Consider the following 25,626-nt stretch of genomic DNA (forward strand, 5'->3'; position numbering starts at 1 on the left):
ATAGTCTCTCTTTTCTGACCATAATGACAAGTTTTCCATGGAAAGAAGGGCAACATCTAAGTCCTAAATGGGTTTTGCGAAAAGCTGAGGCGGCTAGAATGGCCAGATCTTTGCAAATCGGCTGAGACAGAATGCTCCTATGCAGAAGCATGCTGGGGAAGCTGACCGTGGAATTACAACATTTTTCTGCTAGATGCGGCTGCACACTTCAATACAATACATGTAATCACATTGAAGGGTGCACAGAAGTGGTGGCAGTTGGCATGGGGAACAAGAAGATGTTCCTCGCAGAGAGCAGACAAATTGGCATGTGCCCAGTACTTAATTGAAAGCCATATGAAACATGGAGGCAGGAAACCATTTCCATCCCTTTTCAACTGTAAGCTTTATGGGAGTGAAATATAGAAGAGTTTCCCGTTAGGAAAGAGCCTACCTGGATGGTGAGACCTGGCGCCATGACATTCAGCTCTTTTTGCAGGGCCAGCTTCAGGTTCTCATCAATCTGATCTGTGTTCAAGGAACAAGAGAGATTCAGCAACACTGCAGCCTGCACTGTAAAATTTAGCATTCTCCCTGGCTAATGTGCATGTAGTGATTAGTGTCAATACAGCGCTCAGCAGGGAGGTCCATCCAGACAGTACAAAATAAGGATAAAGAACTTTGCAAAACCCTGCAATATGCTGCCCGCCTCCTGATTCCACAGTGCTGTGTGTGAACTTGGGATCATGGGCATACTATTGCCAGCCCAATGCCTGGCCTGCTGCACCATACGGACACCAGCTGCTGTGGCAGTGGGAGCTCTATATGTATGCTTTTGGGAGATAACCTCTATGTTTAGTTTGATGCTGAATGTCCCTCTCACCTGCTGTTCTCTGGGACATTCAGCATGGAGTTTTAAAGGACACAGTAAGAAATGCCTGCATCTGTCGACAGCTCACTGGAAACCCTGTTCCCCCTCATCTCTCCAGGAGGAGACCTTGACACTGGTTAAGGCTGGTTGCTTCCAGGCTGGCTCCCCCACTAGCAAACTTACTGCAGCCAGTGCTGATGGGAGACACAACACAACAACTGTTCTATTCAATGCCACAGCAGGAAATACCATGTGGAACTTAGGGCACAAGCCTGCCCTCCACCATCCCTTGCCACACTGACTCCAATGCCAGTTTGATGCTTTGTCCTTAAATCTGCAAGGCCCTGGAGAGATCAGGACCCACCTACAGCACAATCTACTTCTCCATCCACCTCCCCTCCAATACAGCTGTGCTTTTTGGGAAGAGTGCAGTTAATGAGGTCTAGGATGAAGCACTGGAGCTGGAAATAAAGTCTTTGTCAAGGATGCCATGCTGTGGATCAAGCTACCAGGGAAGTAAGATTGAGCCAAAGCCTGGCCATCTTTGGAGCACTCTACAACACTCCTTCTCCCCGGCTTGTTACAGCTTTACTGCCTGATCTGATAACGGGGGCCCATGCACATCAGCACAGAGGCAAAGGGAAGCCTTTGTGGATGAACGATGCCCATCCCCATCTGCGCTTGGAAATCAATCATTCCCCAGGACACTCCTCCTTTGGAATTAGCCAATTTCCAAAAGGTTAAAGATAATCTGCAAATAGCACTAGGAAGATTCTCTCTACCATGGATATTTATTGAGCCCACCCAGCCTTACCATATCTGTGCTGTACACAGCAATTTACATTCAGACTCAAGTCCTAATACAACCGGTTTTCCCATGCCAGGAACCCCCTTTGCCCTGCCCTTCCAAAATCAACCATCCCCCAGATGCTGCTTCGTAAACTCTGCCCTGATTGGGGTACTAGTAGAGGATGGGTAACATGCATCTAGAAGTTGGGTGTCAAGCCAAGACATGACACACCAACACATGCCACTTGTGACAAGAAGGGGGGGCGGGGGAGGAGACACAACGACAAAGGATCTCATTTGGGAGTCAGGAGCAGAGGAGAGGTGTCAGGGTTCCTTCCCCACTCTGAATATGTGGGGCAAGGGAGGAGGAAATATTAGCGGGATGGTGAATAATAGAGAATATTATATAAATCAATGGTGTGGCCTCGTGCGGACACTGTATAGCACTGGTCACCCCTCATCTCCAAGAAGATGCTACAGAACTAGAGGGGTTTCACAGATGAGTGACAAGAGTGATCAAGGGCCCAGAAAAAGACTCTTGTATGAAGAAAGACTGCAAAGACTGGGACTGTTACTTTGAAAAGGAGACCAGTAAGAGGGGGTGTCAAACATACAGCTAAGGGTAGCATAAAATCCCTCCTTTACCTGTAAAGCATTAAGAAGCTCAGATAGCCGGTATCAGGGTTCCTTCCCCACTCTGAACTCTAGGGTACAGATGTGGAGACCCGCATGCAAGACCCCCTAAGCTTATTCTTACCAGCTTAGGTTAAAAACTTCCCCAAGGTACACACTTCGCCTTGGCCTTGAACAGTATGCTGCCACCACCAAGCGTTTTAAACAAAGAACAGGGAAAGAGACCACTTGGAGATGTCTTCCCCCAAAATATCCCCCCAAGCCCTACAGCACTTTCCTGGGGAAGGCTTGACAATAATTCTTACCGATTTGTACAGGTGAACACAGACCCAAACCCTTGGATCTTAAGAACAATGAAAAAGCAATCAGGATCTTAAAAGAAGAATTTTAATTAAAGAAAAGGTAAAAGAATCACCTCTGTAAAGTCAGGATGGAAAATACTTTACAAGGTATTCAGATTCAAAATACAGAGGATCCCCCTCTGGGCAAAACCTTAAAGTTTCAGAAAACAGGAATAAACCTCCCTCTTAACACAGGGAAAATTCACATAAAACAAAAGATGAACTAATCCGCCTTGCCTGGCTTACCTATACTGGTTGCAATATTGGAGACTTGCATTAGGATGGGTTGGAGAAGATGGATTTCTGTCTGGCCTCTCTCAGTCCCAAGAGAGATCAAACACGTAAACAAAAAGCACAAAACAAAAGCCTCCCCCGCCCCGCCCCACCCCACAAGATTTGAAAGTATCTTGTTCCCTTATTGGTCCTTTGGGTCAGGTGCCAGTCAGGTTAGCTGAGCTTCTTAATCCTTTACAGGTAACAGGATGTTGCCTCTGGCCAGGTTGGGATTTTATAGCACTGTATACAGAAAGGTGGTTACCCTTCCCTTTATATTTATGACAAGAGGCAAAGGGACTGAAAAGAACTCCCTTCCATTTCTTCCACACAGAAATCAAAGGAGGATTCCAAGGTGGTGGTGAAGACTCATTTAGCAATGGTGCAAGGGTCTGAGCAATGTGTGACATTCCAAACTTCTGTTTCCAGGAACCTCCTTTTGTTGCAGTGGTGACAGGTTATGACCACTTACACAGGCTTTGTTTGATCTTATATCCAAAGTTCAGTTCTGGGCTAACAGCTACTGTTATCCCCATAAACCCACAATATGACATCACATGAACAATGAAACAACCCGCATTGATAAGGACTTAGAATAATTGTAGTGAACTGTGCGTTCTCAAGGAGGCTGTTCTTGTTGGTGATCTCAGCACAACCCTGGCTTCCTGACGGACACTTGTGAATGGAGACAATTGTGGGCAGAGGCATAGCTGGCTACTGAATTACACTTTCATTTGTTGTATACTCCCTGGTCCCCACATACTTACCAAACAGCTCAATGTACACTTCCTGGAGGGTATGGGCACTGCAGAACTGATTCAGCTCATGGTGAATTTTATTGAAGATCAGGGTCTTATCGTAGTCTGCAGTGTAGTTCTTCACAACATCGAACACTGAGGAAAGAGAGTTACCACAGGGCAACACAACAATGTTTTTCAGTCTACATGGCCATTCTAACAGCCCTAGCACTCTCACAAGGTAAGATCCCCTCAATTCTAGATTGTCCAAACTAAACCTAGAAGAGTAGGATAATTATGCACAAATAAGAATATTGCACAGCCCTGCTTTATGGTCTGCAACAAACAAAACAGGGAAGTCTGCTATGAGCCATATACAGGAACAGACAGTGCTGAATACAGAATACAGGCCTAGTAGATGCTGTGACTCCCCGACACCCGAGCAGGTGTTTCTCTCTCAATGCTGCAGTAACGCTAGTTCCCAGCATTATGTTTCCCTGCTTTGAAGGGAAAAAAGCCAGAGGCTGTTCCACATGGTGCAGCGGCAGGGATTTCACTTTCCTGTTCCACAACTGGTGACCCGGTGGAGCAACAGAAGCCTTAGGCCAAGCCTGCTGCCTTCACAAGCTACTCCACCTTGCTCAAAAAACTTGTAAACTTTACCAGCTTTTGAGTAGCTGAGCTTATTGCATGTGCTTGGTTCTGCAGTTTTTGCCCCCCAAACTAAGCAAACTAAGTTCTTCTGAATGTGGGCTCTTTGCAAACCAAGCTTGCCATTTCGAAGTCCAAATGATTTTAAGATCAAGAGGCAGTCAATCTCTTTACAGTTTGTTTGCACCTGCTCATTCACCTTCGGACAACCCCGTGCCTGGAAAATTCCAGTCTAGGGGAGTGTGGAAACATGGGGTTAGAATCAGATTCTCTGGTGAGGGGAGCCATAACAGCATCAGGATAAGGAGAATGGAAGTGGTATTGCCAGCCTATGCTATAGCTGCTGTAGGATGGCTGCTCTGATGTAGTAAAGATATTCAGATTTTGCTTTTCTACTTTTGCCTCTATTCTAATTGTCTGGAGCAACCTGATGTGAGCAATGCCCATTTTTGTCCTGCTATCTGGAAAAATCAGGTAGGCAATTCCTGCAATGCTCAGGTTTAATGCACTCCCCTGAGGGACAAAGGCTACAAACACAGCTGTCAGCCTGAGAGTGAGGCCCAAGCCAAGAGTAACTAGTTTATAAAACAGGAGATAAAGAGGATGCTGCTCCCAAGAAAGGAAAGTCCCCTCAGCTGTTCACATCCATATTTAACAACACATGCAGTAACTTCACTAGCTCTGCAGTCTCTCAAAAACAGGCACCATTTTGTCTGTTCACTTATAAAGTCCATTATAGTAATGTTAAGAGTCGACATAGCAAATAAATGCAAGCAATAAGGTTAGAGCACCACTGTGCCTACATGACTGCCCATCTTCTGCAAGACTCCCATATTTCAAGGCAAGACCTCACAGAGCTACACTCTATGAAGCTCTCTGCACTTCTCCAGCACCTTATAAACATTAACCATGGCATCTCCCAGCCACCCTGCAAGATAGGGCAGCCTCATTCTACCCATGCTATTGGTGGCCTACAGAGGCCAAAGGGAGGCAGGGACTTGGCACAAAGTCACACAGGAAGCCTGTGTTAGCACCAAAAGAGAACCTGGTTCTCCTGGCCCCAAATCCAGGGCCTTAAGCACAAAGCCATCCTTCTTCATGGTTTCCTGGCCTTTGCTGGATGCTAGGCTACTTGAAGAAAGGCTTTAAAAAGATCAAACAGTTGGAGATGCTCATTGCAGGGTCACTTTTGTAAGTGCTCTAGAATGGGACAAGTCTAGTAGGTGGGTACTGTGTTCGAGTCACCAGGGTACTATGGCAATGACGCCTCAATCATGTGCCTCAGGTGGATCCAGGGAAGCTCAGCCCAAACAGAGTGACACATGAGAGAAGCAGAAACAGCAGGATGAGACAGCACTCGAGTGCTGAACACCCTGTTGACAGCTTGGCATCAGTGCTTTTCTCTTCTGGGCTCAATTATCTTTAACCAGGGCACCTTCCAAGTAGTCTAGGGCATTCACAAGAAGGACTATCTAGGAATTGAGCTGGATTTGGACTCTATGGGCCACATTTCCAAGTGTTTGACACCCACAATTGGAGCCAGCTTTCCAAAAAAGCCCAGCTCCCACTGGCAGATAAATAAGTTGCCAGATTTTCAAACGGCTCAGTACATGAGGAGTGTATTCAGTGCTGAAGTGTTCTGAAAACAAGGCTTTCCCTGTCTGAGCATGGGGTGGGAGCAGATGCAAGTCTTCAGCACAGATTAGTGAATCTCAGGTAGAACTAGATAAAACAGCCTAGTCAAAAGGCAAAATCCATACCACAGAAGGGAGGCCACGTGTATCCCACCCTCTCACCCAGGAGTGTTCACTACAACCTTTTTACAAGTGCTTTGACCAGTCCAGTTTTAGATGTCCCACGTAGTGGGACTTCCTCCTCTTCCCTAGGGAGACTATTCCATTGCACCAACAGACATACATGGTCAGGTATAATATTGCTTGATGAAACAGAAAAGAGTAAATACCTGCATATGGTGCTAACATATTCACAACTTCTATTCGGTCAATGTAGATCATAACCCCACCACTATAAAAAAAAAAGTTTTGTGAGTTACATGGACAGATATTCACAGCAGCCCCAATTCAGAGTCCAACAATCCTTCTTAGTGGAGTTTGCTGGAGATCTGTAGAGTTGACTTTTTACCCAGGACACACTGCTTTTCCATGCTGTCTTGGAGGACTGCGGATGGCAGTAAATCCCAGCTTAATATCTGGCATTTCACTCCTTCTGCGTGAATCAAAGTGAGCTCCAGGATGATCCCAGTGCATTTTCATTTTTCCCTCTGATGCCTCACTGTGTTTAGCCAGAGATGTGAATAAGAAAAGGAAAATGCCCTTGGAATGGCCATGCAACTGTTAGCACTAGGAAAAAAAAGATACAGATGGGAGACAGACTAGGACAGAATATCTGTTGAAAGTAGAGAATTCTGTCTGCACAAGTTGCACACATTTAGTGACTCCAAACAGGCCCATACGCAAGACCATTTGCAACAAGCAGCAAGGCTGAACTGAGCTCAATAGATACCATGCCACTGCAAAAAGATTACTGTCACAACTTAAGTTACACCATACCAGACAAGACACACTGCTGACTACATTAGGGTGGTGTTATGGCTAAAGCCCAACACTAGGAGTGAAATAATGTGAACTCTATTCCCAATTCTGCTATGGCTCATGACATGACCTTGAGTAAGTTGTGTTCCCTCTAATACTTTGTCTCACAGTGGGCTGAGAGTCTTAATTCATTAGCATTTGAGTAGCTCCCTAAGAGCCCTAAAGGGAAGGCACCAGAAGTACAGCCTGCAGGCTTTCCCAAAAGCTGTGAAGTAGCTAACCTGCTCTGCCATGCTTCTGTTTTCTTAGCTGGGCAAGTCCTTCCCCCTTGATCCCTTCACTTTTTAATATGATTCATAACAGAAAAATCCCACCAACTAAAGCTGTATTTGTCACACAGAAAACCAGTACCATCCACTACAGAAAAGGGAAAGTTCTAAATTCTATTTTCCAACCCACATAACTTTCTCAAACACACATTCCTTTGGGGCTAGGATCTCCCATGCTTTTTTCTCAGTTCAAAGGTAATATTTGGAGGGAAAACTTTAGCAAAATGAGCTAAGCCATTATTGAATCACACAAGTATGAACACTAAACACTGATCTTGTATATTCCAAGCTGAATTTCTGTGCTCAGATAACTCAAGCATGGCTCTTACTGCAAACTTCTGACTTGTCTTGCTTTGCAGATCTCACTGAGACTTAAAAGACAAAGACAAGTTTGAAGAAAGTCAGTTCATTAGTTTGAGTTATACATTGTTACATTTGGCAATTCCACGTGCTAATTTTTCTGTTCTTTTTAAGGATTTCCCATGTAAGGGCTCCACAATAACAGGGTCTTACGAGCACTGCAAATGAAAATGTTTCATAGCAAAGAACTGACCAGCATCATTTGGCAGGCGGAAGGGGATTAAGTTAGGTCTGTCAAGGGTGGGTGCCTGTAGGAAAGAGAACTTCTGAGTCAGAAAGTGATTAAGCATAGCCCCAACAATGAAAAACTCCTGTTTATGATATCATGGGCTCTGCTGGCTGAATTTGTGAACTCCTTGATCAACATGATCTGGATTATTTTTCTTTAAAAAAGAAAAATCAAGAAATCCTTTCATTTAATACAATACGAAGCACTCCAGAGTCAGGAAATGCAAAAAGTGTAAGTCTCTCCTGCAATTAAACTTGGCCATCTTGCACATATGTAGGCCAGAGATTTGAGGCTTTATTAGATTCAGAGATTTTCAGTTTTACACAAACACGGCTGAGTGCACTGTGGCACTGAGAGATAAGATTGCTCAACATCTTACATTATAGACCTGTTTTTAGTTGTTTATAATTTTGACAAACTTTAAGAATACAGGAATTTCCAGATGGAATCACACCTGTGGCCCATCTAGCCCAGTACCCTGGGTATGACAGTGGCCAGCATTAGCTGCTTTAGTGGAAGGTGCAAGAACCCCAAAGTAGACATATGAGGCATAATCTTCCCCCTGTGAAGGTGGTCTCATCCCTGATCATTAGAGAGAGTAGCTTAAATCTGAGGCTTTATCTCTGCTGCAATTCCTTTTTTGTAAGAATTAGTTATGGCAGCTCCAAATATTCATATATGTTCAATCCTTTTTTCCATCTTAATTTCTTAGCCTCAACAATATCCTGTGGCAGCAAGTTCCCCTGTCTAATTATGCACTGTGTGGAAAAATATTTCCTTTTTTTTCCATGTTTCATTTAATGTCCCTTTGGTCTTATGTTAGGAGGCAGGGAGAACAAGAGTTCCCAATCTACTTTCTCTAGACCATTCATTATTTTATGCACTTTTATCACATCCCTTCTTATTCATCTGCTTTCCAAGGTAACAATCCCAATCTTTTCAAATGAGAGATTTTCCAGGCCCTTAAGCATTCTTGCTGGCCTTCTCTGAGCTCCCGCTATTTCTACCATCTTTGTTTACGATGAAGTGACCAGGTGCTGCACACAATATCCAGATTTATTTATATAATGGCATTACAACATTCTCTGCATTATTCTCCATCCCATTCCTTCTATATCCTAACATGCACAAGCACCTGCCATTGTTAGCAGCTCACTCATTTCATACTCAAGCTTCTTCAGAACTCTTGGACGTACCATCTGGGCTTTGGTAGCTTACTGCTCTTTAAAATTACCAACTTGCCCTAGCACCTCTTCTGACACTTCAATCTCTGATAGTACGTACTTCACCTTTATCCAGCTTTAACTGTCTTGACAAACTTTTCAATCTTGCTGTCTGCCTCAGACTGAATTTATATTAAAACTTTCAAAAGAAAAATCAGCCATTTTAAAGAACAAGATTAGTGAAAAAAATGGGCAGTTCTGTCAATTATTAAAGAATATTAAACTTTTTAAACAACTCTAGCTCCTCCCTGGCTTGGAGAAGGAACCTGAAATTTGGCAGGTGGGTCATCCTGGGAGATGCTTTACCCCACGGACACCGATAGATATTTGGCCTCTGAAAATCACCCACTACAACACATGTAGTAGACCTTGTTCTTCTCTTGCTCCTTAATTTTCTAAGTATTCTAATTGCATTGGTGAGCTGCCAGCCAGTCACTTCAAAATGCGTTGTAGCCTAGGGAAATGCCTGCCCATCTACCACATGAAAATATCTTTTAGCTTAGGAGGGTGCACACTGGTCTTGGAGCCAAGAGAGCACAAGTTCAAGTCTAACTATCTTGACAAACTTTCAACCTTGCTCTCTGCCTCAGATTGAATTTATTTTAAAACTTTCATCGTCAGCCATTTTTAAAAACAAGGTTAGTAAAAACAAAATGGGCAGTTTTGTCAATTATTAAAAAGTTTAGCTTTTTAAAAAAACAACCCAAAACTTAACTTTTTCACTGCCTAGTCCTACACACTTCACAACCCTCAATACTGAATGAGGCCTCATACCTCCCACCCTGTGAGGCAAGCTAATAGTCCCCCATTTTACAGACGAGGTTACAGACATTGCACAAGGTCACACTTCTAGCAGAGATAAGAATAGAATCAATGTCTCCAATATGGCAGATTTAAATCTCATTCACAACGAAGCTTGGAATTAATCTGCCAAATGTGTACTTGGCTTTGCAGTCATAACCACTGGACCTCCAGAGTCAAAAACAGAACCTATAAATCCTGATTTTCAAAATTTTGTTGATGTCTAGCAAACATGTGTGTCCTCTTCCTGGGAGTGATTAGTCTGCAGAGGATAACAGCTTAGTAATACTACCAGTTATTCCTTTAGCTCAAGGGGAAGAGGTCTTTGCTGTGATCTGAAGTTCCTGCGTTCAGACCCCACTGACAACACTGCTGGGGTCAATCTGATTCCACATAATAGAATGCGTACCCCCACACTCCCATGTGCTCCTTATAAAAATCCTAGTTCCTTTCACACCAAGAACTATGATAAAAGAATGAAAGTCAAGCACTTATAAGTTTGGAAATGCCAGAATTAAGGTTGCTTGTGCAGCCTTAATTAATCTTCCTTGTGCATATGCATTGTCACAGAGTCTTTAGTTACATGATTCCATACTGTTTTTTCCATAGAAATCTTGCTTTGGTGCTCAGGATGGAACATGCTCTGTGCATGAACCAGGGCTGGGCAGTGAATGAAGTTGTCATCTGCAGGAACCCTGCCTCATTTTATGGCAGAAGCTGGAAGGTGTGCAGTGCTTTACATTAAATTCTCATGTTAAGTTGGAAAAGTCAAGGTCTGAAGAGTTAGGAAATTCCAGTAATTAAAGGGACACTCAACTTTTCTTTTTCTTTTCTTTTTTTTTTTTTTTAAACTTAACTGCAAAAAATAGTTTTCCTGTAGGATCACCCTTCAGTTTATATGGCTGACTTACTGGAAAACTTTTATTTTAAGAAACATTGTAAAGGTTTACTGCTCTACTGCTGATGTTTAGAAGAGTCTTCTGGGTGGTCCTGAGAGCACTGCCAGACATGCTTGGCCTCTCTCTTTTCCTCTGTGTACACACCTACCAGCTGCCTCTTTTTTTTCAGTTTTGCTGTTATTGGTTCACATTTTCCTGCAGGACTTGAGACAGAGCATGCATATGCTCTCCCTACAGAACAGTGATCTCACTATACTAATGATGAAATAGGAATTGCAATGACCCAACAGCTGAGTGACAATGACCCGGCACACAAGCTGTCACAGGACATACGTTGAAAATACAGGGAAAAAGTTTGTTTTGCTTATATCTGCCAGTTACAGGCATCATAGAGTTTACTTTTAACTATACTAGAGACAAGGTACAACCTCTGCAGATGGAAATGTGATTTTAAAGCTTGTGTCCCTAAGCAGCTTCCCCTGCAACTGAAATTACATTGCACGTAAATAGTATTTGACATTCCTTTGGTCATGATTAACATTGCTAAATCCTGACATTTCTGTTAATCATTTGTACTACTCTCTCCAGCTATAGTCCTTCGAGCCTTTCCTAGTGGTTACTCCAGATCTTAGATAACATGATGGGCCGTTCAGGCTTCCAGGCATATCTGGGAAGTGTTTAGTTTGTCTGCAGCGCCCAACACGGTATATCCAAGCTTTTCCCCTGTGGACTGAATCTCCAGGGTCAGGCTTCCTGTAAACTTCATGAGGATTTCTGTTTCTTCCCCCTCCCTGAATAAGGTGACTTTGCTTCAAATATAACACAAGTATATCATGTTTATTACATACATAAATAAAATCACTACTGTGATTGGTGGAAATACTTTACCAAAGGGGAGAATCTTGCAATGAGCCAAGAGCAGTCACACGCTGGATGAGGCTAATCTCCTTTGGAAGTCTGGTCCACAGCTTGACTGAGAATGCTTTATCTCCTCCTCTGACACTTTACATTGAGCTTTGTTAGCTACCATGTATGAGCGCAACACAACTGGAGTGGTGAGTCAAAACAAAGTTTTGAAATGGCAACAGAAGAGTGGAACAGATAGAACCATGCACTGCGGGAGTGGGAGGTTAGGGAATTATAGAAATGTAAGGCTGGAAAGGACCTTGAGAGGTCATCAAGTCCAGCCCCCTGTGCTGAGGCAGGACCAACTAAACTTAGACCATCCCTGAGAGGTGTTTATCCTACACGGTCAGAAGTTTTTATGAACAAGTTGGACAAATATGAAATTAAAAAAATTAGTTAACTTAAGGAAATGTGTATTGCAAAGAAAGGCCATCACTAGCAAGTAGAATTCCTTGAAAATAATGAGTTATAAGGCCAGAAGGAATGAAGTAGGGAGAATGTTTGGTTCTAAGAATAACTAATGAGATAAGGGGAAGTTTCTAAAAAGAAGGCCTCTCACTGATAGACGTGAAAAAAGATCTATCTTAAAATGAGCCAAACATGGCTCTTCTCAACCCACACACCTGTGTTAAAGCCTACGTGAACCCGGGGCAATGGACAAACTGTTGGTAAGTAAGTAAGAAGGGGAGGAAAGGCCTTGAGAAGGAAGGAAGTTGTAAAAATTTTATCTAGATAGAGATTGGAAATAAGGGTGAACTCGAAGGGTAAACTCTTAGCCCTGGTCTACACTAGGACTTTAGGTCGAATTTAGCAGCGTTAAATCGATTTAAACCTTCACCCATCCACACAGTGAAGCCCTTTATTTCGACTTAAAGGGCTCTTAAAATCGATTTCCTTACTCCACCCCTGACAAGTGGATTAGCGCTTAAATCGACGTTACCAGCTCGAATTTGGGGTACTGTGGACACAATTCGATGGTATTGGCCTCTGGGAGCTATCCCAGAGTGCTCCATTCTGACCGCTCTAGACAGCACTCTCAACTCAGATGCACTGGCCAGGTAGACAGGAAAAGAACCGCGAACTTTTGAATCTCATTTCCTGTTTGGCCAGCGTGGCAAGCTGCAGGTGACCATGCAGAACTCATCAGCACAGGTGACCATGATGGAGTCCCAGAATCGCAAAAGAGCTCCAGCATGGACCGAACGGGAGGTACGGGATCTGATCGCTGTTTGGGGAGAGGAATCCGTGCTATCAGAACTCCGTTCCAGTTTTCGAAATGCCAAAACCTTTGTGAAAATCTCCCAGGGCATGAAGGACAGAGGCCATAACAGGGACCCGAAGCAGTGCCGCGTGAAACTGAAGGAGCTGAGGCAAGCCTACCAGAAAACCAGAGAGGCGAACAGCCGCTCTGGGTCAGAGCCCCAAACATGCCGCTTCTATGATGAGCTGCATGCCATTTTAGGGGGTTCAGCCACCACTACCCCAGCCGTGTTGTTTGACTCCTTCAATGGAGATGGAGGCAATACGGAAGCAGGTTTTGGGGACGAAGAAGATGAGGAGGAGGAGGAGGTTGTAGATAGCTCACAGCAAGCAAGCGGAGAAACCGGTTTTCCCGACAGCCAGGAACTGTTTCTCACCCTAGACCTGGAGCCAGTACCCCCCGAACCCACCCAAGGCTGCCTCCTGGACCCAGCAGGCGGAGAAGGGACCTCTGGTGAGTGTACCTTTTAAAATGCTATACATGGTTTAAAAGCAAGCATGTGAAAGGATTACTTTGCCCTGGCATTTGCGGTTCTCCTAGATGTAGTCCTAAAGCCTTTGCAAAAGGTTTCTGGGGAGGGCAGCCTTATTTCGTCCTTCATGGTAGGACACTTTATCACTCCAGGCCAGTAACACATACTCGGGAATCACTGTAGAACAAAGCATTGCAGTGTATGTTTGCTGGCATTCAACCAAAATCCGTTCTCTCTCTCTCTGTGTTATCCTCAGGAGAGTGAGATATAATTCATGGTCACCTGGTTGAAATAGGGTGCTTTTCTTCAGGGACACTCAGTATAGCCCATTCCTGCTGGGCTGTTTGCCTGTGGCTGAACAGAAATGTTCCCCACTGTTAGCCACAGGGAGGGGGGAAGGTTGAGGGGGTAGTCACGCGGTGGGAGGAGGCAAAATGCGACCTTGTAACGAAAGCACATGTGCTATGTATGTAATGTTAACAGCAAGGTTTACCCTGAAAGAGTGTAGTGACTGTTTTATAAAATGTGTCTTTTTAAATACCGCTGTCCCTTTTTTTTTCTCCACCAGCTGCATGTGTTTCAATGATCACAGGATCTTCTCCTTCCCAGAGGCTAGTGAAGCTTAGAAAGAAAAAAAAACGCACTCACGATGAAATGTTCTCCGAGCTCATGCTGTCCTCCCACACTGACAGAGCACAGACGAATGCGTGGAGGCAAATAATGTCAGAGTGCAGGAAAGCACAAAACGACCGGGAGGAGAGGTGGAGGGCTGAAGAGAGTAAGTGGCGGGCTGAAGACAGGGCTGAAGCTCAAATGTGGCGGCAGCGTGATGAGAGGAGGCAGGATTCAATGCTGAGGCTGCTGCAGGACCAAACCAGAATGCTCCAGTGTATGGCTGAGCTGCAGCAAAGGCAGCTGGAGCACAGACTGCCACTGCTGCCCCTCTGTAACCAACCGCCCTCCTCCCCAAGTTCCATAGCCTCCACACCCAGACGTCCAAGAACGCGGTGGGGGGGCCTCCGGCCAACCAGCCACTCCACAGCAGAGGATTGCCCAAAAAAAAAAGAAGGCTGTCATTCAATAAATTTTAAAGTTGTAAACTTTTAAAGTGCTGTGTGGCATTTTCCTTCCCTCCTCCACCACCCCTCCTGGGATACCTTGGTAGTCATCCCCCTATTTGTGTGATGAATGAATAACGAATGCATGACTGTGAAGCAGCAATGACTTTATTGCCTCTGCAAGCGGTGATTAAAGGGAGGAGGGGAGGGTGGTTAGCTTACAGGGAAGTAGAGTGAACCAAGGGGCGGGGGGTTTCATCAAGGAGAAACAAACAGAACTTTCACACTGTAGCCTGGCCAGTCATGAAACTGGTTTTCAAAGCTTCTCTGATGCGTACCGCGCCCTCCTGAGCTCTTCTAACCGCCCTGGTGTCTGGCTGCGCGTAACCAGCAGCCAGGCGATTTGCCTCAATCTCCCACCCCGCCATAAACGTCTCCCCCTTACTCTCACAGATATTGTGGAGCACACAGCAAGCAGTAATAACAGTGGGAATATTGGTTTCGCTGAGGTCTAAGCGAGTCAGTAAACTGCGCCAGCGCGCCTTTAAACGTCCAAATGCACATTCTACCACCATTCTGCACTTGCTCAGCCTATAGTTGAACAGCTCCTGACCACTGTCCAGGCTGCCTGTGTACGGCTTCATGAGCCATGGCATTAAGGGGTAGGCTGGGTCCCCAAGGATACATATAGGCATTTCAACATCCCCAACAGTTATTTTCTGGTCTGGGAAGAAAGTCCCTTCCTGCAGCTTTTGAAACAGACCAGAGTTCCTGAAGATGCGAGCGTCATGCACCAACGTGGGATGGCCGGGAAAGATGTTGGTGAAACGTCCCTTGTGATCCACCAGAGCTTGCAGCACTATCGAAAAGTACCCCTTGCGGTTTATGTACTCGCCGGCTTGGTGCTCTGGTGCCAAGATAGGGATATGGGTTCCGTCTATAGCCCCACCACAGTTAGGGAATCCCATTGCAGCAAAGCCATCCACTATGACCTGCACATTTCCCAGGGTCACTACCCTTGATATCAGCAGATCTTTGACTGCGTGAGCTACCTGCATCACAGCAGCCCCCACAGTAGATTTGCCCACTCCAAATTGATTCCCGACTGACCGGTAGCTGTCTGGCGTTGCAAGCTTCCACAGGGCTATCGCCACTCGCTTCTCAACTGTGAGGGCTGCTCTCATCCTGGTATTCATGCGCTTCAGGGCAGGGGAAAGCAAGTCACAAAGTTCCATGAAAGTGCCCTTACGCATGCGAAAGTTTCGCAGCCACTGGGAATCGTCCCAGACCTGCAACACTATGCGGTCCCACCAGTCTGTGCTTGTTTCCCGAGCCCAGAATCGGTGTTCCACAGCATGAACCTGCCCCATTAGCACCATGATGCATGCATTGGCAGGGCCCATGCTTTCAGAGAAATCTGTGTCCATGTCCTGATCACTCACGGGACCGCGCTGACGTCGCCTCCTCGCCCGGTATCGCGTTGCCATGTTCTGGTGCTGCATATACTGCTGGATAATGCGTGTGGTGGTTGATGTGCTCCTAATTGCCAAAATGAGCTCAGCGGCCTCCATGCTTGCCTTGGTATGGCGTCCGCACAGAAAAAAGGCGCGGAACGATTGTCTGCCGTTGCTCTGACGGAGGGAGGGGCGACTGACGACACGGCTTACAGGGTTGGCTTCAGGGAGCTAAAATCAACAAAGGGTGTGCCTGTACATCAAGGAGTATTTCAGGCAGGACTGCACGGAGGGTTCCAATAAGAAATGGTGCACCAAAGTTATCGTTGTTATTGGAACAAGGAGGTTAGCCTGGCCTCTGATTGATACATGGCTAGATTAACCTCGCTGCGCCTTCTCTGTGACTGACTGCAGTGTGATCTAGACAGGGGAGGAGGAAAATGAGTACAAAACAAATCTGGTCTATTTCTTGTTCTGACCCACTCCATCTATCCTTTACATCTTTGGCTGGCAGCAGACAAAAAAGGCGCGAAATGATTGTCTGCCCTTGCTTTCACGGGGGGAGGGAGGGTGGGAACGGGGTCCTGACGATATGTACCCAGAACCACCCGCGACAATGTTTTAGCCCCATCAGGCATTGGGATATCAACCCAGAATTCCAATGGGCAGCGGAGACTGCGGGAACTGTGGGATAGCTACCCACAGTGCAACGCTCCAGAAGTCGACGCTTGCCTCGGTACTGTGGAAGCGCTCTGCCGAGTTAATGCACTTAATGAACTTAGAGCATTTTCTGTGGGGACACACACACTCGAATATATAAAACCGATTTCAAAAAAACCGACTTCTATAAATTCGACCTAATTTCGTAGTGTAGACATACCCTTAAAAGGGTTCATTGCTAATACCTGCCTGACCATGCTGGAGCTGACCAATACGGGTCTAAGCATCCCTGGGTTTATCCCATTTAAGTATCTTGATCAAATGTGTATAAATGGTTTTATTACTATTTGGATGTAGTAAATTGGTTATTAGGCAGCTTTTTAGACATGTTTAGAGCAACTGTACCATTTGGCTTTTGGATTGTTTGTAACAACCAGGGACACAGCCATTTCAACCGTGTTAACTCAGGACTAGTGATAGAGAAAGCTTATGCGTCCAGAGTACTGACTAGATTTGAAAAGCAGTCTACTTTCTCCCTATGAAAACCAATTTTTGCTGTGTGGTGGGCCCTGACACATTTCAGATATCTGGTGGGGTTGAGATGCATAAAAATGTACATTGCTCATCATCCTCTACAGTGTCTTCTGTCTGGTAAAATTAAAAATAGAACAGTGTCTAGTCCTACACCGACACTGTGGTTTCTGCTGCTGGAAGAGCACCAAACTGAAGTGTGTCCTCCTCACCTTTGCCAGCAGAACTATTCATTGATAGTAATCCATACAAGTGTCCTGGTGAAATTCCCTCTCATGAGGAGCCCCTAACCCTTTTATCCACGTGCAGTACATAAGTTTAAATTCCGAAGGGCTGCACCCTGAGGGTCTGACAATATATGCTAATGGGTTGCCCTAATATCAAAAGGGACCCGTCACAGAATTTATGGTTTGGGCTCTCTCGGTTCAGGATGAACCTGTGCAACGCAGATGTAGTTCAAACGCTGTACACTGTGTTGGCTGCTGTATCAGAGGCATTATCGCTCAGTAATAAAGGACAAGTACCAGCTAGTGTAATATGTTCAGACTGTAAGGGTCTGTGATGCCTTAACAACCACCACCTTCCTTGATTTAGTACAAATTCATTTTGCAGTGCAGATTATAAGCCTTTATGCTATCAAGCCCTTTTGTCCTATGTATGGGAACTAGCAGGTAAATGGGCTAACTCAGTGGTATATGTGGTTAAAGTAAAAGCTCATACCAGACATGGGGAAGTGAACAAGAAAAACAGAGTGAATGAAGGTGCTGATAGCCAGGCTTTGGTGTGGTCCCATCCCCAATTATCCAGTTCTTGCTGTTACCATTCGAGCACAAGCAAAAACCATTGATTTAGTAACATTGCAAGAATCTGATCCAGAGATATCTGCTCGTACACAAAAAAAAATGCTTGGGGAGTTAAATGGTAAAACACTCTTTACCAGGGAAAGTTCCACCACAACCCCTTAAAAGGGAAATGTTAAGACTGGTGCATGATGTGCCATCAATGGCCCAGCAAAATGCTGATACCACTTATCAGTGACTAATTAAGGCAGCCTGGTGGCCCTATTGTAAAAAAAAAAAAAGATGTAAAAATTCATGTTAACAATTACCTGGTTTGTGCTAAAAGCAATCCACCAGGGAAAAAACAAAACATGGATTTATCCAGACACAGCAACAGGGGCAGGTTCATGCCAAAATGAGGGCATACTTTAACAAACCAGCCCAAGGTGTAGATTGGCAAGTTGGGGACAGAGTGACGGTGCAGAGAACACTGGAGGGAAAAACAAACAAAAACGTTTCCGGCACCAAGATGGGGGCCTACTATAAAATACAAAAATCCAACCCTGCAGTTTATCTGGTATGAATAGAAGCAAGTTCTAAAAACAAGGATTGATGACGAGATGCTACTCAGCTAAAAGTTGTTCAAAGGTTCCAACTAAGGGAGCACCAGAAATTGTGTTTTGATTTTTCAGTCTGTAGGAATTGTATGGAGAAGCTGGTGTAATCATGCATACGAAGTCTTGGTGCACAGAGAACACAACTTAAAACACAGAAACAATCCAAAGTGACAGCCAGAAGCCCAATTAAGTTATGGTGCAAAATAAATGATGCCGGTGTATCAAGTACAATTCTGCAAGTGGCCTTGCGGAAAAGTGAAATCGTGGTGATTGTGTAAGGAACAACAATCAGCATCAATCCCTGTTTACGAAATGGTAACTTGAATTTTCCATACGTGAATGCTAGGCATAAGCAACATTATACATGTTTTGTGTTTCCTGTAAAATTTAATCAAATAAGGGCTTATTTCTACCCTTCCTGATTCTCAAAAGGGCACATATCAATAAGGGTAGCACAAATACTGTACATTGGGGGGTGGGGGAAAAAAAAAGAAAAACTCAAAATGCTCTAAGGTGGAGGTAGGACCTAGTAATGAATGGGAATTAAGGTCCCTTAAAGAACTGCTGTGCAACGATGTTCAATTTATATATGTACCTGTGTTGTTGAATTTGACTTTGTTGCAGCTGCCAAAAGGGTTATGTCTGCCAGGGCTTGGCCACTTGTATGGTAAAATGATAGAGGACTATTAGAAAGGCTTTCTTGACAGAAATGTAGAGGAAAAGGCACTTGAATCAATTCAAAGGCAAAACTGCTGGAGTCTATCCACCAGTGCTGTACAGGGTGGTTTCAAATTGGAATCAGCTGGACCTCGTGGGAACACAAACTAGCATTCCAACACAAGCTGGCTGCGGACCTATTGAGTCCAATGAATGAGCACAGCAAAGAACATATTAAGAACTTTGGAATGTATATAATATGCATGACTTAGTTAATTTGTTTAAGGAAGTACAGCATAAGGTAGATGAAACAGATAACCAAACTAATAAAGATCAAAGCAGGCCAATAGCCAGGGCCATAACATAATGTGTGTACGGAGAAATATGCACTAGACAAAAATCAAGGCCATCCTCACTCATATAGAGCAAGGTAAATTGCCCTCTTATTACTACAGAGAAATTAAAAACTTGGTATAGTACTCTTTATCCCACTCATACTATCCCATCCAATAACTGCAGAACACCACGTTCAAACCATTATTAGAGTACTACCACTGGGAGTACTGGAAGGCACTAACCCATAAGGTTTTAAAAGAGTTTGTTTCTCCTCAAATACTGTTTCAAGATAATGACAAGGTCTGGTGAGCCTTGGACTTGTTCTGTTGCTCACCTACATCTGCAGCAGCTGTAATGTCTTACAGACACAGTTGCCAGCATGCGGGCTCACTCTGGGGGAGCTATCTCCAGTCTGCACAATATAGTTGAGATGCTGAGGAACTGGTGAAGTGGAATGGTAAATATTGTGTGGGGGCTGGAAATAAACCACTTCTAGCGTGGACCCAGAGTGTTATTTCAAGTGGCCAATGTTTTGTTTCATAACAAAATCCACTGTAACTGAAATACAGGCTGAATTCAGATTCCAAGAGGACGCTATGAAAGCAGTACTCAAGTGTGGGCATCCTAGTCTTCCTTTGAGCCTGGATCTTAAAATATTAATAGCCAAGAATAGGAAATTCAGGAGTTAACTAGCCCCTGGTGGTGGAACAAGCACAAACAAAGTTGAATATATCCATGGTAACTACTGTCATTTAAAGCTAGGGTAGTTAACCATATAAACTGTGGTAACTGAAACTTTGATTTTGTAGTGTCAAGTTTAACGGTTATGTAAGATGTTGCAAAATCATAAAAGGTATGTTTAAAATGCTTAATGTAGTAAAACCCACATAGCATGTAGGTTTTTAAGGCAGAGAATGTAGGATAAATACAAAAACTAAAGAATTAGGGTTAGCTTGAATTTAGTTAAGGAAATAGATGTGTTGTAAAGAAAGGCCCTGACTAGCAAGTAGAAGGAAGGAAATAATGAGTCATAAGGCCAGAAGGAATGAAGAAAGGATGATGTCTGGTTCAAAGAATAACTAATCAGATAAGGAGAAGTTCTAAAAAGAAGGCCTCTGACCGATGGGGGTGATTGCAGATTGTTTTACATAAAACAAAGAATCTTTCTTAAAGTGAGCCAACATGGCCTTTCCCAATCCACACAGCAGTGTTAAAGCCAATGTGAACAGAGGGGCAATGGACAAATTGTTGATCAGCAAGGAGGGGAGGAAAGGCCTTGGGAAGAAAGGAAGTTGTAAATCCTATCTGGATGAAGACTGGAAATAAGAATCAACTGTCTTAAATGGGTTTTTAGCTAAAATTAGTAATTGAGAATGACATCACTTATTTGTTGAAGGGAAAAGAAGTAAACTCTTAAAGGGTTCATTGCTAATACCTGCCTGACCATGCTGGAGCCAACCAATACAGGTCTAAGCACCCCAGGGTTTAGCCCGTTTGTAAGTATCTTGATCAAACGTTTATAAATGTTTTGTTACTGTTGGATGTAATACATTGATTATTTAGGCTTTTTAAGGAATGTTTAGAGAAATTGTGTACGGGGCCCTTGGATTTAATTCAGGAATTTATGGTTAAATTAGTGCCATGGTAACACCCTACATAAATAATATTAATTCCAACAGATGAGGGTTCAAAAACCTCCCCTGGAAGCCTATTCCAGAGTTTAACTACCCTTATACTTAGAATGTTTTTCTTAAATATCTAAACTAAATATCCCTCGCTAAAGATTAAGCACATTACTTCTTGTCCTACCTTCACTAGGCATGGAGAACAACTGATCAGAGTCCTCTTTATGACAACAGCCGCCCTTAACATATCTGAAGATTGTTATAGGTTCCCCCTGCTCCCCCGGTCATCTTTTCTCAAGATGAAACATGCCCACTTTTTTTTAACCTTTTGGCACAGGTCAGGTTTTCTAAACCTTTTATCATTTTTGTTGCTCTTCTCTGGGCTTCCCAATTTATTCACATCTTTCCTAAAGCGTGGAGCCCAGAAATGGGGACAGTACTCCAGCTGAGGCCTCACCAGTGCCGAGTGGACCGGGACAATTACCTTCCATGTCTTACATACAACACTCCTGTTAAAACACCCCAGAAAATCAGTCTTTTTTCACACCTGCCTCAGCTTGCTGACTCATTCAATTTGTAATCCACTATAGCCCCTAGATCCTTTTCAGCAGTACTACCACTTAAGTAGCTATTCCCCATTTTGTAGATGTGCGTTTGATTTTTCCTCCTTAAGTGAAGCACTTTGCACTTATTTTTATTGGATTTCATCTTGTTGAATTCAGTCCAATTTGTCAAGGTCATCATGAATGCTAAACCTTTCCTCCAAAGTGCTTGCAACCCCTCCCCGCAGCTTGGTGTCATCTGCAGATTTTATAAGCATATTCTCCATTCCATTATCCAAGTAGTTAATGAGAATACCGACTACTACTGAACCTAGGACCGATCCTTGTGGTGCCCCACCAGATACACCCTCCCAGTCTGACAGCAAATCACTGATAACTACTCTGCGTACGGTCTTTCAACCAGTTTTGTACCCTTATAGTAATTGTTTGTTTATGAGACTGAACCAAAAGCCTTACTAAAATGAAGATATATCACATCTATTCCTTCCCCACTCTGCACTAGGCCAGTAACCCTGTCAAAGGAGTCAAGTAAGTTGCTTTGGCATGATTTTGTTTTTGACAAATCTATGCTGGCTACAGGCAGTCCCTGGTATATGTCTCCCCCTTATCCGTTGTTTCACATATCCATCGCTCATCAATAGATGAACATGTTCCGATTCACATCGGTCCCAATCCGCATATCCATCGTTTGCAACTTATAGTACAATACTGCAACGATGGATATGCGGACAGACGTGAATCGGAACACATTCCCCTACTGACTAGCGATGGATATGCGAAACAAGGGATAAGGGGGAGGTGTATACATCCAGCCCCCCTCTCCCCCCAATCCTGGCTCTGCTCCTGCCCCAGCACTTGCCCCACACCACCCACCTGGGTGCGGGGGCTTGCCCAGCTCTGGCACTCCAGCCGGGGAGCTGAGTCAGTGGCTTGCCCTGCTCTACTTCCCCGCACCCTGGCAGGAGTGCCGGGCGGAGTTGGAGAAGCCCCCGCACCCCAACCCCACTCCTGCCCATGCCACTGCTGTACCAGTGGGTGCCTAGTATACATCATTTTGGTATACGTGGCCCTTTTCAAGAACACAACCCCAACATATACCAGGGACCTGCTGTATTCCTTATTGTTCTCTAGATACTTTCAAACTGATTGCTTAGTTTGTTCCAGTACCTTTTCAGGTATCAAAGTTAGGCTGATTGGTCTATAACTCAAGAAAGAGGGGTTTCATTTTGTGGCACGATCTCGTTAACTGACCCACAGAAATAGGTGGAATATTACTGACTTATGCCATAAAATATATAAGATGTGCAATATAGCTAGGTTAATGTTTCAGAAGAAACTTTCAGTTCTACAATTTTCCAGACCCAAGAGGTTTATTTTGCAACATTAACAATGCATGAACACGTGTATAAATAAAGCACTTTGGAATACTTTGTGAAGATAAGCACTGCACACACAAAGCATTGTTACTGCTGCTTTAACTAATGTGTAGACAGCACTTGGATATTTAAATGCTATTGAAGTGCTAAACTTTACTTAGAAGGTTTGTATCTTGTACAATATTCATCTGCTCTTTTACTTCAGAGAAAGTTTCTGACCACCCAGACTAACAATTAGTCTGCGATGAACCAGATCCTGGCTTTTTGTCAGGGTTCATTTCAGGTGGTGGGACTACATTCCAAATGTGCAAGCCCAATCCAAGGGGATGCTGTTCTTATTTCCCTGGGATAGCATGGAAATCAGTGGTTGGCCTTCTATCATTAGAGAGCAAATTCCAAACTAAAAGCACTGAGAGGTTGGCTAAGGGAAAGAATGAGTGATGGAGGATCAGATAACAGGAGAAAAGTAAAACAAGAGAGACAGACAAGAACACACGCTGGAGAAAGTGGCACAGACAACTGCAGAAAGTCAGTTCTGGCCCCAGCAGGGAGCAATGTAAGAGCAATCTTTACTATTCCCACCCATATCCACTCTTTACAGACAAACATTCTGAACAGGCTTTATGCCAGATCAAACCCCCCTCAAAAGCTACTCAAAGGCCTCTGCCCATAATTCTCAGCCCCCAGGCCTGAGTGCCTCAGAGTGAATTAGCCACAAGTTGAGAATTAGACCGACCACATTGGCTTGCCACATCCAGGAAGAACATACAGGAGCAACATACCTCGTCCCACAAGGCACGTTTTTTACTTCATCAGTTTGCAATGTTGTCTGAAACAAGAGACATGTAATCAGGGCTCACAGAGAAACCAGGCACTTACCAGTCAACAGCCAAGCCCTAGACAGGCCCTCGCAGAGCTTTCTAGTCCAGTTCAGGCCATGCACTCAGTGGAAGCTCAGCACTCATGCTCTGTAATTGTTGCTGAGAAGAGCGGGATGCACAAGGACAGGGGTAGCCAACCTGTGGCTCCGGAGCCACATGCGGCTCTTCAGAAGTTAATGTGCAGCTCCTTGCATAGGCACCAACTCCGGGGCTGGAGCTACAGGTGCCAACTTTCCAATGTACCGGGGGAGGGTGCCCACTGCTCAACTCCTGGTTCTGCCACAGGCCCTGCCCCCACTCCACCCCTTCCTGCCCCCTCCCCTGAGCCTGCCGTGCCCCCCTCGCTCCTCCCCACATGCCACGGAACAGCTGATCGGGAGGTGCGGGGAGGGAGGGGAGGTTGATAGGGGCTGCTGATGTATTACTATGGCTCTTTGGCAATGTACATTGGTAAATTCTGGCTCACTTCTCAGGCTCAGGTTTGCCAACCCTGCATTAGGAGGAGCACCGCTCTTCAAGCTGTTGGGGCTGCTATAGGCAGGGAGCAGAAGGAACTTCTCTGGCATCTACTCCAGGGTGATGATTGAGGAAGAAGGGGATGGTGCAGGGAACTCCATTCTCTTTCCCCCTTCCTCTCCTTCCCTCAGTGCCCAAAAGGATTGCAGCTCCCTGCCTGGCAAATGGCAAAGTGAACACTTGCAGACCCAAGCATTGGGAGGACACATGGTGTCAGCAGCAGAGATGTCCCAAGGCAGGAGCCTCAGGGTCAGCGAGTAGCTTTTTGTTTGTGCCAGTGAAGAGCTCCCACTGGAAACACAGCATGGAGCCAACATTTATTTGCAGTGCAGGGTGTTTCCACACTACATGCTCTCAGGAAGCCACCAGCATCTCTAGCCACAGTAAAGTAGATTAATTCATTCAGCCCTTCCAAACTCACTGTAGTGGTAACAATTCAGGGGAGGGCAAAGCACAACAAAAGGCAACAGAACAAATGTAGTTCATTGTGATCTACTAAGTAGTGCACAGCCACCATGTGCAGTGGGGCCTGGCCTCTTGCAGCAGAGTGCATCATTGCATTCTGGGACCTGCAGCTGCTACAGGCCATGCTGCATACTGGAATCTGTAGTACTATGGGTACACCAGGGGTTGCACCCCAACATCAGAAAGGAGGGTGGCTAATATCTGATCAGTGTGCCAAACTAGTGTGCTCTTATGCTACTAAGAACTGGCTAACATGGCCTTTATTTAGGCAAAATTCCAGCTCCACTGTCATATTTGACAGATACTCCATACAACCCCACCCTATTCCAGCTCCCCTGCGAGAGGTTACTAACCTGCACTGATTTGAAGGTGGTAATGAATGGAAGCATGATGTGATAGCCTGGTCCACTTGGGCTGGTTAATAATGCACCACCCCTGTGAAGAGACAAATGGGTCAGTTCTCAAGAAGCTGAAGAAGTAGATGTACTGACTCTTCCAGACCTCTGGTAAGTGTTCGAAGTACTGAACAGACATGGCCATGAGCTTCTATAGGTCAATAAGTCACAACAGCTCAGATAAGCTCTACTAGCCTGCTTGTTACCATGACTGACAATGGGAGGGTGAGAATGATTATTTTGCTCACCCACCAAAAACAAGTCACTTGCCCGGGCAAATCAAATTTGACAGGGCTCCATTAATATACAGCGTTACAGAATCATATGGTAAAGAAAATATATTTGTGACCTAACAGGTCACTGGACTAAAGAGCAAGCTATTCAATGCAGACTAAATACAAAAAGTT

General features: G+C 44.6%; 1 protein-coding gene across 3 annotated transcripts in view; it reads right to left on the reverse strand.

Moving 5' to 3' along the window:
• ERLIN1 (ER lipid raft associated 1) overlaps nucleotides 1–25,626 on the reverse strand; it is a 68,388-nt gene that overhangs the window by 17,395 nt on the left and 25,367 nt on the right. For all 3 annotated transcript variants that reach the window (XM_084633253.1, XM_084633251.1, XM_084633252.1), the window contains exons 3-7: nucleotides 25,178–25,259; nucleotides 23,745–23,791; nucleotides 6,238–6,299; nucleotides 3,654–3,779; nucleotides 434–507 (exon numbers count right to left, since the gene is read on the reverse strand). In XM_084633253.1, the coding sequence (XP_084489379.1) occupies nucleotides 434–507; nucleotides 3,654–3,779; nucleotides 6,238–6,299; nucleotides 23,745–23,791; nucleotides 25,178–25,259 (391 nt within the window). The remainder of the gene's footprint in view (nucleotides 1–433; nucleotides 508–3,653; nucleotides 3,780–6,237; nucleotides 6,300–23,744; nucleotides 23,792–25,177; nucleotides 25,260–25,626) is intronic.

Source organism: Lepidochelys olivacea (assembly GCF_965140295.1).
Source record: "Lepidochelys olivacea isolate rLepOli2 genome assembly, chromosome: 7".
Taxonomy (NCBI): domain Eukaryota; kingdom Metazoa; phylum Chordata; order Testudines; family Cheloniidae; genus Lepidochelys; species Lepidochelys olivacea.